At 36.2% G+C, this 17832-nt stretch overlaps 1 protein-coding gene across 2 annotated transcripts; it reads right to left on the minus strand.

The window, feature by feature from the left end:
• Positions 1 to 983: 983 nt before the first annotated feature.
• LOC117624646 (DUF21 domain-containing protein At1g55930, chloroplastic-like) lies at positions 984 to 11672 on the minus strand. 2 transcript variants are annotated; one of them, XM_034356026.1, is made up of 15 exons: positions 10563 to 11672; positions 9779 to 9876; positions 9587 to 9680; positions 8831 to 8908; positions 8553 to 8656; positions 7574 to 7655; positions 5325 to 5464; positions 5167 to 5245; positions 4990 to 5053; positions 3911 to 4002; positions 3738 to 3803; positions 3223 to 3339; positions 1885 to 2073; positions 1401 to 1683; positions 984 to 1234 (listed from the first exon to the last, which is right to left on the minus strand). In XM_034356026.1, exons 1-14 carry the CDS (start codon positions 11133 to 11135, stop codon positions 1444 to 1446), a joined length of 2016 nt encoding a protein of 671 aa, XP_034211917.1. In that variant the 5' UTR covers positions 11136 to 11672; the 3' UTR covers positions 984 to 1234; positions 1401 to 1443. The 2 variants fall into 2 exon arrangements, with proteins under 2 accessions (XP_034211917.1, XP_034211916.1); XM_034356025.1 differs by having other exon boundaries at positions 984 to 1683.
• Between the last annotated feature and the right edge of the window lie 6160 nt (positions 11673 to 17832).

A 17832-nucleotide genomic window follows, 5' to 3' on the forward strand; every position in this document is an offset into this window, starting at 1 on the left:
GCAAGATTAAGCAATGCTAATCTCAGCATCAACGTAGATAAACAAGAGATGCCATCAGAAATGTGACAAAGAAACAAGCCATAATCACGTGAATCAATACAAATTACATACACATATTATATGTGATTAAAATAAATGATAAATCTCACGAATGCAGATAGTGGTATAGCTTTCGACTTTGTTGGAAGAGATTTCAAGTTTAGATTTCCTTCCTAGGTCAGAAATGAAAACAAAAAACAAAAAAACAAAAGACATACAAAGAGAGATTCAAATGGACCCTCCAGTGATCGAAGTAAAATTATGTATGTTTAAAGGAAAAAGAAATGATATAGAATGATATTCTTAATTCAACATGTCTTTTTTCTTCTCTTACGCTGCAGACACTTGCAATAACTCCCAATGGCTAACATCCAAGATTCCACAGTAGTTTTCATTGTTTTTTTTCTTAGAGTCCCTTCGGCCCAAATTGTATACTCTTTTCCTAGTGTTCATTCGACACAAGATTGATATTTTGAAGAGAGATTCATTATTATACCCAATATATAAGTCCAAATTATACAAAAACCTATATAAAATAGATTTTAGAAACACACCCAAATCCCATTTACAACACAATAAAAAGGCTTTTAAATTCTTTTAATTTACAAAACTGTCATTAATTTCTTAAAACAAACCCAACCCTAAAACCTTAAAAAAAAAAAAAAAACCCAAAACACTTAATAGAACATCAAAGTAATTTAATAATCAAAATTAAATTCAATATAACTAGTTGTCATTTTTTGGGTTTTTTTTGGATTTGTTTATAGAAATTAAATGGTATATAGTTTATTTATATTATTAGTGCTAAGAATGGGTAATGACTAAATATCTCTATTTTGAAACCCTACATTCCATAAAAACTACAAACTGCAAATCAAACTTCTTTTATGACTTGGCTGGCTTAAACAACTCAAACAATCATCATTTCATAGCTGCCTGAAAAAGAAAGAAAAAAGGTCCTGCAAACCCTGCCTTGGAAGATAATTGAATGATTTCAGAACATATTATTATACAGACAACCTCTGCCCTTTTAAAGAGCACTCCCCAGTCATATCGACAAGTTACATCCACATCTAGGTTTAGAACTTTTGACAATAGAGGGAGCTCAAGGCTAATAACAAAATTGGAAGCTCCATGCGGTGATGGTATAAATGAGCTACTCCACCTAGGCCATCTCCCTTAAAGCCGGCTCTATCTACCACATATTGATGTCAAGATCATAAGAATCCAGTTGGCAAACTTTAGTACTCAAATACCAGACATGTATCAGGATAGGCAAAAGTGAAAATTTCAGCACTCAAATGATTATTTATTTTTTTTACAATATTCTTTCCTGATTTCCGTTGTTACTCAATCTTTACCTCTTCTGTGATTCCGTGAAAAAGGGAATCGCGAGCAATGCAACTAATGTATACTGAGATTATCAACATTGTCTTCATGTTCATCAGATATTGTATTCTGTGGTTTCTTTTGAAATGAATCCTCGTCATACACTGTACCATCTGAGTCGTGATCAGTACTCCACTTCCTTTTCATGATTTTGGGAACCAAGCGGGTCACCTCTTTGGTCTCCACTGTCGCAGCATCATTCTCTATCCTTTCAAATCGAACAGAACCGACCTTTCTGGCATTTCCTGCTAGTATCTGCCCCAAAAGAACAATAGCAACACTGATATTACTCTTGTACGAGTTAAGGATAGTTTTTTTTTTTTTTCTCTAATGCTAAATAATCCAAGGCATACCAAATCTCCCCCAGCCCACCACCAAATACATGATTGACCAACTCAAGATCATCAAGAATTTAACACATGCAAAGAACTAAATGGAGCAAAATCTTCATCATACCTCAATTTTAAAAATTTGGTGCTTTTCTTTTTTATCCTTTTTATCCTTTTTATCCTGGTTGTCAGAATTGGACTCATCAATCTCCTCTTCAATTTCCTTTTCAAGGACTACTTTGATGCTCTCCCCCGTCCTTGGGATATATCCAAATGCCTCACATATAAACCCCGATACTGTTTCATATTGATGACCCTGTAAACAAGAAGTGAAAGGTGAGAGATCAATGTATGTGCCAAAATTGATGGACAATGTCAATTACAATTAAACACATAATACCGATACTTTTTAAAATGTCTACATTGAAAACAAAAACAGATCACAATTGGGAAAAAGAAATCTTCTGTATTACTTTATGCTTTGATTATCAATAATGAACAGAAATTAACGAGCTCTTGCAAAGTATTACGATTCAGCTCTCAATTCAGCTCTCAAGTCATAATCATAATTATTAGGTAAGGATAATAATGGTTGGGGAATTCTTTTTTCTTTTTTTCTCTAAAGAATGGCTGAGGGTTAAGATGCCTGTGTTTTTTTATTATATATAAGTGATATTGGGGGATGGGAGATTCAAACATAGGACATCTGATACAGGGGTAACCACTCTTAGCTCTGAACCACTTGAGCTACAAGGCCCTCAAAAGATGCATGTATTTAAATGGAGGAAATATACGATACCAAATCAGCTCTCTAATATTAACAGTGGACAAGAAATGCTACTTCATATGTGGACAGCTGTTCATCAGAAGATTTTGACTACTACATGAAACACAGCCAATTTCTTGTTAATGGTTGTTTCTCATGCAAGAGTTCTATTGAATCTGTTGATCATTTGATTATTCACAGCAGAGTGGCTTTGGAGAAGTGGTTCTGTTTGCTTTTGTTTAGAGTTTCTTGAGTTTTGCCAATTCTTTTGTGAATGTGCTGTCAGTGCTGCAAATTTTGTTTCCCAACAGATAAAAGGTGTGCAAGGCTGAACATTTGTTGGGTACTAGGGTTGTGCCCCCACGGGGCCTAGGTGCTTTCTAGATTTCTAATATTTTTCTATTTAGTAAAATAAATAAATAATAGCTACATGGTATGGTCTAGTTGTATCGCATTACAATAATATATGACAATGAACAAGCATATTTCCAGAATATATGAGAATGCTCCATTGCTCAAAGACAACAGATAGAACCATTATAGCAAACTAATTAATTAATCAAATGGAGATACTGACTAGGATAGATTTCCCTTGGCTGGTCATAATAGAAAGGTCCAGAGAGAATAGGTACGGTGTGATCACGTATAGATAAATTTCAAAACCAATATTCAGGATTTTATGTTTGCAAGGATAAATACCTCGGGCATCTTCACATTTAGATCTTCAGAGAGCTGGTCAATAGATGTGTTTGCATCCACATCAAATATACCCTCTGCACGCATTACAATGTAGCCAGTTTTTTTCTGAATCTCCTCCTGGTCCAGCATCAATAATTTCAGTAAGAAATTTAAAAATATGATGATATCAACCAGCCATCACAACTGATTTTTCTTTTTCCAAAATATTAGCATTACCAATTATATTGAGAACAATAGTTTTGTGTGTTTATGGTTCTAAAAGAGTTGCACTCATTTAAGGGGTTAGAAGATCTCCCAGTACGTGAGGGCTCATTTCTTGAGCATTATATTTGCCAGGACAAAGAAAATCGTTTTTCACTTGTCTGACCAAAAAAACCTTCTTTGATTTTGTAGCTTTCTAATGCAATAATTTTTTGTTATGCATACCAGCATATGGGTTGTGCCCCCTTAGTGCTTTAATTATTGAATTACTCATAAAAAAAAGGACGAGTATAAACACTAGTAGTGAGAATTACTTTTGAATCATTTTCGTCAAATATTTCACCAACAATTTCCTCAACGACATCTTCCAGGGTTACTATCTGTTTCATCACAAAACAAGTTAGAGACATGCTGTGCAACATGGTGAATTTTTAACAAAAACATCAGAAGTTCAATAGTTCAATTAAACGATGAATGAAGAACATACCCCTACAGTTCCACCATATTCGTTAAGAACCACGGCCATGTGAACCTTTCGGATGCGAAACTCCCTAAGAAGATTCCAGACGGACATTGAATCTGCAAAATGGATTATACTACTTTATGCATTGGAAAATTAAGGACCATAATCAGTCCAAAACAAAATTAAGAACCGGATGGTGTACACTGTTGTTCCAAATGAAGACAGACAAATGCCTGCTGCAGTCAAAGCACACCTAGATTCAATGATACGAATCCTAAGATATTCAGCTCTATGCAAACATCAACTGATGACCAAACTGCTAAATCTGTCAACAAGAACATGAGACCGGACTCATGCAGCATGAACCATAGCATGAACAAATGCTAGAACTGTAAGTGAGAGCATGAGGCCAAACTCATTTAACATGGAATCATGTTGATTAAAAAATGATTTCATATCTACAGGGGAAAGAAATTATAAGTATTGTAACCACTACTTATCAGAACAGGAGCTTCAAACGACCAACCAAGAAACAGAAACTTCAAAAAGTACAGACAACTTCAATCATGAACAGCCTATAACTGCTTAAAGGGCTGTCCAGCGCCAACTTGATACTATGTTAAATAACACAATCAGAAGTGTAAAGTAATGGTGGCAAAACTTTACAAATCACTTGGCCTAGTATCATGCAGCAACATCAGCTCCAGTGTCCTGAACTCATACATCATTCAATGACTCCTACTGATTATGAGCATGACCTAAATAAAATTTGTTACAGCGAACAGAGCACTTGGAACTCAATGTACCAGAACAACAGATTAGACAGTTGGGTGGAACCCAAAGGATTTAAACCTTAACGCATCCCCAAGGCTTTGCTGGAATGGAGCCAATACCAAAACCCAGCAAAGGTTATAGACATTGCCAAATGGACATCAGTTCCATTGAAACATTTTATTTCCAGAAATGGTTTTGTTTATAAAGTATACAAGTCAGAATTATAACTGCAATAAATGCACAAGAAAATTAAGAGAGAGCAATATACAATGAATATCCAATCTAGAATACATGTGTTTATCAGAACTTAGCATAATACAAAGAATTACCAGGCACAAAGTAAGCAGGTTTCTGAGCCATATCCCCAACAGTAGTACTTTCTAGTAGCTCACCCTTCAAAATCAAACATATTCACAGTTCTGCGCACTATGAGATTTTTTTATTCAATTAATAAACAAAGAATATGCATCTCATAGAGAGATAAATGGGAGTACAAACTGTCCGACCTTCTGAACATAATCCAACAGATCCATTGCATATGCAATTCCTACTATATTGTCAACACGCTGCTCAAAAACAGGCACCCTATAAGAAGAATGTTCAAAATATTATCAGCTGAAGGCACTACAGAACTATTCACCATACCACTAAAATTTTGGATTACCTTGAATATTGATGAGTTACCCACAAGTCGTGAAAATCAACTAGTGTTGCACCGGCATCTATGGCAACTACATCTACAAGAGGAGTCATCACCTCTCTAACATGCGTATCTTTTATCTCCAGCACATTTTCAATCATATCCTGCAAAAGGATTTATTTTTCCAATAAAAAGTGTATCTTAAATAAGAAACTTCGAGCACAAAACTTTACAATTAATAAACTTAAAAGGGGGAATGGGGGTAGTAGTGGGATGATGAAAGGAGCACAAGTGTTATTATAGAGAACAAAGATGTTGGAATTTCATGTTCATGACAAGCATCATATTCTACAAATCAGGAGAAATAAAATGCCTATGGACTGGCTAGATGACGCACATACACACATGCACATATATAAATGGGAATGTCTTCTTTTGCCAGATATCTGGAATGTTTTTTTTGCTATGCTGTAAATCAGTACCACCCCTTCAGACATAACACGACCTGATAATTTGTTCATATTAACAGTCTGGCAACACAACAAGGAGGCAATGACTTTTGCCAAATAGTGTCAAGTTATGTTGTCATACAGTCAAACAGGAACACATATTAAAGCATGATTCCACCTGATCAATGGTTCAGATAGCTTAGTACCATAACACAAGGATTGAAATATCGGCCGATACACCGATATATCGGTATTTTCAACTGTCGACACCGATATTGGGGGGTAAGGCCATATCTTCCCCTGTATCGATGATATATCCCCGATAAGTGCAATATCCTCGATATTTATTGAAGCAAATTGAAACCCAAAAATAGCTAATCCTTGCCCAGAACCCTATAATTTATTAATATGAAGAATCTATGCACAGTCCACTGTCCACATACCTCCAATCCATCTGAAGAGGACATGGCGATCAGTTTTGGATCTATGAGCATATGAACTAGACCTAGTACTAACTCAAATGAATCTTATAATGGCTGTGGTTATGTCATGTTTGATTATAGTGGAACTAGTTATGGAGCTCAAGATGATAAAAAAGATTATGGACCTACTAGTTGGTTAATCCTAACTATCCCATATATGGGAGGACAATAGGGAGCTCAAGAGAGACCTATGTGCACCATGTTCAAACGTGGCTTACAAACTGCTCGGGTTACATGACTTGGTATGACTATTGTATGAATCTAGATGGTTGGTCCTCATTGTTTGAACCTCATAGGAGCTCTTCATTTATGTAGATGGACACTTATCTAAATTGTAATCCAATGTTTAAACAAACTACGGATTTATGCATGGTTTATTCATTCTAATTAACATTTTATTTACGCGCATTACATACAACTTATATTTCATCATATGTATATCTTATTATTAGTAAATTTTGAGTTTTATTTGTTCAATACATTCATTGATAATGTACATAACATCTATGAAAGTTTTACACCAAAATTATGTGTTTCAATGCCTATATCTGTCATTTTTGTTGATTTTTTCACGATACATAAAACGATAACAATATATCCCCCGAAATATCCGTAAATTGGAGGCCCGATATTATTTGCACGGCCGATATTTTAATCCTTGCCATAACATGTCAGACAGTTTGGCATCCACACCGTTGCTCAGGTATACTCTTGTTTAAAAGTATGATCCAGATTGATAATTTAACATTAGATATGGCAAAAGAGCATTACTGTATATACACATACATAAACAGAGATATTTTGAAACTGAAGTTCATGGAGAAATTCCATGTGGAAATTAATCCAGAAACAAACATTTTTTTCTTCATGCACAAAAATTTCTCTAGGATAGATTGTAGTGTTACTAAAAATTCCTCACGTCCCAAACAAAGCTGTGGGTGTCAATAACAGCCCAGCTACTCTTTCAAGTGCCTTGATAAATCCAATAGTTTGAAATTATTACTTTTACATCCCCACCCCACTGTCTCTCTTCTCTCCATATACAACAGGACCTCGACTAGTCAAATAGTATCTCACAAAATGTATTTCTTAGGAAGATTTTCACTCATCAAAGACAGGATAACAGCAAAATGCCTGCCATATTAAATCTTCACATATAACATAAAGATTTGGTGGAAACATATTGAAAAAACAATAGAATACTTGATGGCAGAAGCATTGAATTGAGAGCTGATAACATGGATTTTCTTCATTATACTCAGAAAACGAATATTTCTTTTGCAACTTGGAAGTAATGCAGCAGAATAAAATATTTATGGGAAACCAAAAACTATTCAAGTACCTGTTCTTCCTCCTCTATTGCCCCACTTAACTCTGCCCCCCGCAGCATCAGTTTTAACTCCTCCTCAGTAACATACGGTTCACTGATCATAGAAAAGGTGTAAAACAAAGGCATAACTTTCAAGAAGAACATTTTCATAGTAAACAAAAAACATCCGTAAACAATATTAACAGGTACAAGTTCAATATTCCATACATCTAATTCTCTCTTATCCATAAAATGAAAGCAACACCTTTATGTATTTATCAGGTTAAAAGAAAGGTAGCCTTCACAATACTCTAGCATGGTAGATGTTCCACTTACTATCAAGAAACACATGAGATAACAGTCCAAAGATTATGTTAAACTTAATGCATCTAACCCACAACCAATTGGCTAGGTGAAGAGACCGAAGGCCATACATATTATTATGCATGGCTTAGAATTTCTGATATGCGATTCTATATTCTCAACACGCCCCTCACGTGTGGCAAGACTGATCCAAACACGTGGATCAATTATATAGATGATATGGAGTGTGTGCGGTTGTTGGACCAGACACGTGGAGCGTTTGGCTTTGACACCATGTTAAATTTAGAGCATCCAACCTAGAACCATTTTGGTAATGATGAGAAGCCCAAGATATTATACACTGTGACGCAGGAATTAGACCTGGTCGGTTAGAAGCCCAGTTGGTTCGGTTTCAGTTTGGAATTTGGGCAAACCAACTAGCCCGGTTTGATGCATGTTTTGGGCCCAAACCGACCCCAGCCCTAACCCATACTCTATTTCTATCGTCCTTCTTAACCTTTTGAAAAACAATGTTATTTAAATTATAATGTGAACTATTAAGTCCATAAGCACAAAGAGATAATAACCATAATTGTCAAGCAGCACCAGCCAAGCACCAACTGGATTATTGACAAGCAGCAAAAGAAATAAATATGACATAAATTGGAAGTTAGGGAGAATTCAAATTTGGGTTATCAAAAGAGCAAACCTTCTTCCTTTCAACCCGAGTATTTTTAGCATCCCCATTGATAGATATGTAACAACTCTTCCCACAGGATATAATACTAATGAGAGCCACGCCACTGGCCTAACCTAGAGGCATCACACCCAACATTGACCCAATTAATCAAGACAAGCAGGAATAATATCAGTTAAGAAAAAATGAGTTAACACAACTAAAAGTCTAAAGAAAAAGACAAAGATATCGAATTAGTGGTCATGTGGGTTTTAGTAGAAGTTAGAGAAACTCTACAATTTATAACTTACCACAAACCTAGCAACCTCTGTGGGATTGTGAACAGCGACACTTTTGGGAGTTATTTCAGTGAGGAGCAAAATAGCAACCTTGCATCACCAAGATAAATAAACAGTATTAAATATCAGTCCCACTAGTACATTATTTTCTTATATACGTATATGCAGCCTCTGGCCTTTGATAAGAAATGAGGAGAGGAAAGACAGAACACTGATTTTGCTCTTAACATCTAAAATAACAACTTTTCAACAAAAGCCAGACTCAACACAGTAGAAATAGCATTCTCTTCTTCAATTTCACTTAATAAAACAAATTAGAATCTTTCAGAACTATGAGTTTAGTGAATCAATCTCTCTCTATCTAGACACACAGATGGAGAAAGAGAGAGAGTGCAGGTACACACTCAGAAAGAAACAAAAACTGTACTTTATACGAAATGAAAAGACATCCCTTTTTTTTTTTTTTAATATAGGAGTTTCTTCAGCCCCCGCCCCCTCTGTTTCCAACAGACAAAAGGGCAATTGTAGAAATATTTTTTTTCTGAGATTACTGAGTGAAGACTACGGAATACTAGTTATTGGGATAATTCATAATTAGAAGTTTGCTGATACGAAAAGGGTATGGTGAAAAGAACAAAAATAAACATCAATTAAGCACTAAACAGCATGTTTTAAAGTTTGAGTGTCCAAAATACTTATCCCTATATCAAACTCTGTACCTCCATATCTATGCTTATTAATTGATCAAGCAAGGAAAATGAAACATACAGTCATTACTCCAGTTGCTGCGCTAACACCAGCTTCACCAAATATTGCTGTTGCAGCATCTGTAACTAAAGCAGTTGCTCCAATATTGACAACACTGAGTACACAAGGAAATTCTACAATAAGAAAGAAATGTTCAACTTCACGATGGAAGAGTAGAAAAATTAATACCAACAAAAATGAGAAGGAAAGTACGTTGTTCCAATAAGTATGGTTGTTAAGAACCGAGTAACATCATTGCGAAGCAATTTGAAGACACCATCTTCAGACTCTTTCTCAGCCAACTCACGCACCTGACACAGATTAATATCAATTAACTGATGTTATTTCAAGATCCTAATGGGTCAGATCATTCATTTTCTTTCAGTAAGCTAATAGGTTGATCATTTACTGAAAATTGGATATGCACATTTCAAAGTTACAATTTTATGTACACATAAGCACTGAAAAAGAAGAAAGCCATAATATATTAAGGTCCTTAATTCCATATTATTTAGAGGTCATTTAAAAAGCTAACCACAAATACTTTTAACCCTCATGTATGAAATCAAGTCTGTTGAATTAGCAAGTTTAAGAAAGGATGCTTTGCATTCCAAGGTAAAAAAATGTAATATCCACTACAATCTATAGAGAACAAGAGTCTAACTCTACTTCAGGGTACAAGGATATAAAACCAGACATGGAAACCAGCCCACAAATGTTAATGAATGATAAATAGTTGGCATTGACGAATATACAGTGTTCCTCCATTGTCAAGTCAAATTACCCATAACTTAAAAGGATAAGTAATATAAAACTTACACTTACAGTTTATCATTTCGAACATCATCAGGCTTAGTTGTAAGTTACTTCATTAAAAAAGAGTCAAAAAGAGTGCAATGTCCAGAGGTGGACAAGAAATTCGTCATCCAAACAAATCAAAAGCAATCTTTCAGAATGCCTATGATATAAGCATTCACAGAACATAACAAATTCATACCTTCCAGGGCCACAGTGTGGTAATTGAAGTCTCCGCCATTGAGAAAAACGCCGAGAGTCCCAAAAGCAAAGCCAAAATCAAACCCTGCTCTTTGAAGAGCTGAAGAACCTGCAATGTCTTCGGCCAGGCATTCCTGAGCAACAATATGCTCTGCCCAATAACCCCATAGCCTGCATTCACCACACCCTCCACCGCAAAAGCTCTTCTGCATCCATAAATTAAAACCCCACAAACCATGGCTGCCAAAACAATTCCGCACTTCACCAATTCCTTAACAAAATCAAACTTTGAACCCGAAACAGCATCTGCACTGCCCGAACTCTCATTATCATCAGCTAGAGCTTGCAAACGAGCTCTATTAACAAACAAGTCAACTCCTTCACATCTTGGACCTAAGAAGCTCCTAAAACCACTATTACCAATGCAGTTCGCCCCCAATTGAAATGGGTATCTATTATTTTGCAGCAAAACCTTCATGGGAAATTTTGTTTGCCTATTGCAACACATGAAACTCCATGATTTCGAGCAAGAATTGTACCTAGGCAGAGTCAGAATGGAAGACGCAAGCGCCATTTCGATAAATTACAAGCAAATAACAGAATGTGAACAAGACCCAGAACGAAAATTTCAACACCAAAGAACTAAATGGGAATCTCAGGGCAAAGAATCGAACGAAATTATTATTAAAGCTTTGAAATTGGGGAAATTTTTTGGCTAATATGTATGTGGAAAAGCAAAGGGGCGCTCATACAAGGGGGGATGTACAGTGGTTTTTTATTTTATTTTATAAATTTGGGATTTGGAATATTGGGTTGGGCAAAATGGGAAGTTGAAGTGGGGATAAGGAAGGGGGGAAGCTAGGGTTTTAGCAGGATTTAAAGACGGCCAGAGAGAATGGGAAACAAGAGGGTCATGGTTGAAGGAAAAGCGCGGGGAGATAGAGAAGTGGGTGTGGGATATTATTTGGATTGTTCATTAACATGTTTGGTCGTTGGAGAAGGCGAACTGGGCAACTGAACAAATTGAAATTGAGCTTGGTCTGGTTTGGCAGCGGCAAGTTGGATTGACATTACAAGGACAGGCATTGTCCCTTTGCATCTTATTTAATTTAGAAAATTAGTTAAATACCCATTTCTAGACATAGTTTTATAAAGAAATCCTACACTATTCAATGCATATAAATACATTCAAAAAATACCCAAAACTGACAGTTGTTACATTTTTTAATTTAATTACTTAAATGAAATACCTTTATTACCCATTTAGTATTAAATTAATCATTGTCAATGATAGAAAGTTTTACTTATTTCAGTAGAATTTTTAAACATGAGCAAACTCTTTTTTTGTTGATACAAAGTTTTGCAATATTATATTGTTCCCTATACCGATAATTGCGGTATAACGACCACAATATACCGAAAATTGCGGTATACCACAATATGTCGGTCATTACTGATTCGTATTTTTACAATATCACAATATGTCAGTCGGTTCACAGTATCATTGAAAAGTTGTGGTAACCGAATTGTAACCACCCCTAGTTTGGATATCGCATTTGAGAAATCAATTCGTTAGATTGTTTGATATTGAGTGTTGCTAAACAAACCCTAAAATTAACTGAGTACAAAACTATCACCTACCCAAATGGTGGAATTGACCAAAATCTCATACTCTGAATTAATTTCAATTTCCCCAAAAAAGAGAAAATCTTGGGATGATTCATACAGAAATTGCATATAGAATCTTTGCATGGACCTTGAAACCTTTTCTTTGTTTTTATTTTTCCCCCTACTACTATGAGATTGCCCTATTAAATCTACTCCCACAAGAGCTTAAGAAATTAAAGATTTTGATGCGAACTCAAAATTTAAAAAAGGGTACAAATTCATGTAAAAAAAAGAAATCTGGTATAGGATTGGTATGAGGGGGTTGTGTGATAGAGTGTACTAGGGTGTACCAGGGGAATTTTTGGTAGTTAAATAGGATTCACTTAATTAATTTAGCATTTTGATTAAAATATTAGAGTGTACTTAGATCATATGGTGTACTCAATTAATTTTAGTGTTCGTTTAACAACACTCTTGATATTTTGGAGGGATTTTGATCGAAATGGTCCATGAACTTACGTCTAGTTTTATTTTGATTTTTCAACTAAATTATTATAAATCGATCATATGTCAAATTATGTCAATAGTCGTTAATTTTAGGGCTAAAACAATCAATTTGAACTAAAATATGAATAACGTAATTAAAAGTCACCCTTCATTTGGATGAGGGAAAACAACTTAAAATTTAGATAAAAGTTGGAAATTTAATAGGAGAAATTGACAATTCCCTTATTTGGCAAGTTAAGAGCGGAATTTATTAAATGATGCGTGGAAAAAATCATGGAAATTGGAGCATCGAATTCCCGAATTTAATTTCCATCAAAATAGGCGTCATTTCACAATTTCCAGAGTGGCATTTACAAAATTCGACATATATAAATCCAAAACTGAAATCTTCAATCGCCATAAATTGAAATGATGGAAATCAAAATTTTGTCACTTTAGAATTCTATGTAATTTTCAATTTCTTCATCCAAAGCAAAATTCCGTCATTTTGACCAAAATGGCTGTCCAACTAATTTTTTTCATCCCAATAATCCTTTAACTCTCTCTTTCGTGTCAAATAAGTCCCATCGTCAAATTCTATTGGTGCAAGGGTGCATAGAGGGAGGAGTGGTCAGCGGAGCATGCGTGGTGGAAAATGTTACATTATGACCAATTTGAAATTAAAGAGAGAGTTACTATTGGGGTGAAAAGATTAGTTGGGGGATCAAAATGGAACTTGGGCATGAAGGAAAATTTCGATCAATAAAATGCTCAAATAATGACACAATGAACTAATCAATAAGTGTAATAGAACTTTTAACCATATAAGGCTTTTCTTTTTGAGTCTGAGCTACTCTTAGTAGGGATGGTAGAAATTCCCATTGCGGCGGGTCCCCAGTCTTAACAGGGGGATAGTTCAGGGGAAAATCAAGGACGAAAACGGGGATCCCTAAACCCGGCTCGATATGATATTTATTTTTAATTAATAAATATATTATAAAATAACAATTAACTTCTTTTGAAATTATTTAAGAAACTTAATACCATTATATACTATTATGGGGTCTTTCTTTCTTGCATATGGCATTCATTTCAATTCCATGTGTATCTCTCGGTTTTCTAAAGAAAAAAGTACAATTTGCAAGTTGTATATCTTTAATAACATAGTGTTGATCAACCAACTTCTTTTTAATTAGGCTACATTTTATTGCATAGATGCATGTTTGTAATTTAGTGTTGTATATAAGAATTGGTTGTTCTACCAAGAAATAGGGGATTCGGGACGGGAATAGGGATTCCCCAACAAGTTTTATTGGGAATAAAGGCAGGGATGGAGAGCAGGGACGGGGATGGTGTTGTCATACCCAGCCTCGAACTGGCCCGTTGCCATCCCTAACTCTTAAAAGTGGAAAACCTTCATTAGTCAGCTAGACGGTCTATAACGTAGTCGAAATTTTTTCTTTGACTCAATTTTATTATGTAATTGTGTAGGTTGGGCCTGTAACAGTTTTTTCTATTCTATCAATGGGCCCAATAAGACCCCACTCATGTCAAAACCATGCACCGAGATTGTCCTCACTTTAACCACCTAGGTCCAATCCTTAGGTTGGGTTAGTTCTTAGAGACCTCTAGCTGTGGCATTTTAACTTAAAAGACCTCAGCACAATTAGGAGTGGACCACCTATATTTGAACTATAGATTATTATTGTATTCTCCAATGTGAGACTTACCCATCATGGCTTGTATCAAGCTACCTACACCAACAATCTCATTCTTGGCGAGATCCAAGCCAAGATAACTTGCTCATTACAACACTCGTAGTTTTCAAGAATGACATGGTCCCCGTAACTCCACCTCTTCCCACAAAGATTTTTTCAGCCTCGTTAGGAGCACTTGCTCCACTTGACCCTAAGATTTTCTCGAGCCCTGCTAGGAGCCCTAGCTCCACCTAGTTAGTCAACACTAGGATTTCCTTGAGCCTTTTACCTTTGCTATGCATAGCCCTTGCTCTATTAGTCCGCTCCACCTTTCTCAACTAGTCTAGGAATTTGATTGAGTCGCTACCTTGAACATGTTAATGGCTGCACCTTGAACATGTCAATGGCTTTACCTTAAACTAAGTGCGTTGTTGTTGAACCAAGCTTTAATACCAATTGTTGTATCAACGGGCCAAATAAGAGCCCACTACCTCTATGAACCATGCATTGATATTGTCCTTATCCAATCGTTGGATTGGATTAGGCCCAATGGACATCATGGCTTCTATCGAGCCACCTACACCAACAATCATGACCTTGGCGAGATCGAATTGTTATAACACTTGCACTTCTCAAGGATGACATGCTATTTGCGACTCCAATTGTTGTAGGTAAAATAGGAGCCCACTCACGTCCAAACCATGCACCGATATTATCCCCACCTTAACCACCTAGGTCAAATTATGAGGTTGGGTTAGGCTCTATGGACCTCTAGGTATGGGGTTTTCAATTAACACACCTCGGTACATTTAGGAGTGGACCACCTATATTTGAAATGTAGATTATTGTTGTATTCTCTAATGTAGGACTTACATATCATGACTTGTATCGAGCCACTTCCACCAAAAGTCTCCACCTTTGTGAGATCCAAGCCAAGGTAATCCGCCTATTATGACATTCGCACTTTTCAAGAATGACACAATCCCCACAACTCCACCACAAGGATTTCTTGAGCCTCGCTAGGAGCCCTTGCTCCACCTAACACTTGGATTTTCTACAGCCGTGCTAGGTGCCCTTGCTCCACCTACTTAGCTATCACTAGGATTCCCTTCCGCTCCACCTTTCTTCGCCAGTCTAGAAATTTGCTCGAGTCGCCTTCTTCACCATGTCAATAGCTTCACCTTGAACCAAGTGCGTTGTAGCGGAACTAGGCTATGAAACAGATACCAATTGTTGTGCCAATGGGTCTAACAAGAGCCCATTTCCTATCTGAACAATGCATCAATGTTGTCCCTACCTTAACTACCTAGGTCCAATCCTTGGATTGGGTTAGGACCAATGAACCTCCATGTGTGGGGTTTTAACTTAAAAGGTCTCGGTACAATTAGGAGTGGACCAAATATAACTTCTAGATTATTGTTGTATTCCCCAATGTCGGACATACACATCGTGGCTTGTATCAAGTCACCGACACCAGCATGGTCACTAACTTTTAAAAATTGATAAAAACAACCTTTGTTCATCATATAACTACCAAGTTAGTTGCTATTTTTTTAACAGGCACTTGATATGCCCATTTTGTGCATACATATAATTATTGATGCACATAGACTATTTTTGTTCTCTCCTTGCACCCAAAAAATTCAATTTTTCTAAAAAAATAATAATATTTGTTGCCGATATGTGGCATTTGTAATCCTTGTGGGAACAATCCAAGATGTAACCATCCAAGACTCTATAATTGTTTTTATTTATTTTTTTGAAGACATTAACCGAATTCCAAAATACCCTAAATCATGAGAGTGCAAAATTTAGTTGACCCTCTGTTGAGGCCCAAAAAAGTCACGGAAAGCCCAAAGACATTCAAAGCCCAATATAACATATAATATTGGTCATGCGTTAATTCAAACTGTATTTTAGGAATTAATTTATTAAATAAATATATAAATAGTCATGTCATGCCAAATCAATAATACATTTTTCCTATGCCAATCACCTACCAAGCTCACATGAACCCAAGTCATGTGGTTTACGGGGCTTGCACGAGGGATTGTGGTGTGGAAGGTTACGGAGGTCCACAAGGCCCACGGAAGCTCTTGGATAATGGAGACTTTGGGCTAGCTACTTGGGAGCACCAAAGTCCAAGCCCATTACTTATAGTTCTCCAATGTGGGTGAGCAAATGAGATATTTTTCAAGCACTTCCTTTTACCCATAGGAAATAGTCATTTTCCAAATGCCTAGCTTTACCCGTTGGAAACAAACCTTTTCCAGCACTCCCTATTACCTGCTGGAAACAAGCCGTTTCTAGCACTTCCTTTTACCCATAGGAAATAATCAGTTTATGGTACCTAGCTGCACCTGCTAGAAAATAACATGCCCTAGTACTCCATTTTAACCATTGGAAATAAGCTAGTTCCTACACCTCCATTTATCTATTGGAAATAAAGGAAAACACTCACCTTCTATAAATTGGGAGGCATTTCTCAGCCAAAACCAGCCTTTTGGTTGTTGCAAGCTTCTCAACAACCATGAGAACTCACCTTTCTTCAGCTGCTACAAGCATCCCAGCACCAACCCTCATAAAGCATCACCTAGCTCTAAGCTTTTCCTTCATTCCAAGCTTTAAACACCATAGCTTTCAAACCTCAAGCTTTTTCTTCCATCATTCTTCTCTTGAAACTCTTGAATCCCCATAGCCATAGCCACACACAACAAATTATCAACACCAAACTCAAACATATCCAACACCAATCCAAGCACATGCATTCTCATTTGCTAAACTTGTGGGTCTTTAGCTCCCACACCCCAAGCTCTCATGCCAAGCTTATATAATCTCATATCAACATCAGCAAGTCATCTTCAACTCTTCATCGAGTTGTCGAAAACATCAACACAAAACACGTAACTGCTGGAAGAAGAACAAAGTACTCCCCTAGGACTTGCTTCTCCCTCGGGATACTTTGGGCCTAGTTCTCGCTAACTCAGACAAAGGGGCAACGAAGTCTTCATTCATAACTCTATGGCGATCCAAGAATCAACAAAGCCCGGATGAGCCTTCGGACGAAAAAGACCCCAACACCCTCTTTGTCGATCACACATGATCCCACTATACCCGGTATGATACTAGCTTAAAAGTGCAATTTATTGTCCCTAACATATACACTTAAAGCATAGTAATTACTTAATAATTTATTCATTTTTGTCTATTATATTTTCATTTGGTTGAATAAGTTTAATATTTCATTGTTAATTATTTTGACCTAATAAATGATATTTTTGTGTAGGTAAATATGTGGAATGCGCTAAGTCTAATATGATTGGAGTTTTTGGGTGCTTATCACGTGTAAAGCAAAGGGAATAGAGCTAAAGACAATAAGGAAGTGAAGTGAAAACAAGGAAAAATAGAAAACAAAAGGAAAGAAAACAAAAGGGAAAAAAAGGAAATTCTAAGTGATTAGAGCACTAGTACAATATTACA

The sequence above is a fragment of the Prunus dulcis genome, chromosome 4 (assembly GCF_902201215.1).
Source record: "Prunus dulcis chromosome 4, ALMONDv2, whole genome shotgun sequence".
NCBI classification, from domain to species: Eukaryota; Viridiplantae; Streptophyta; class Magnoliopsida; order Rosales; family Rosaceae; genus Prunus; species Prunus dulcis.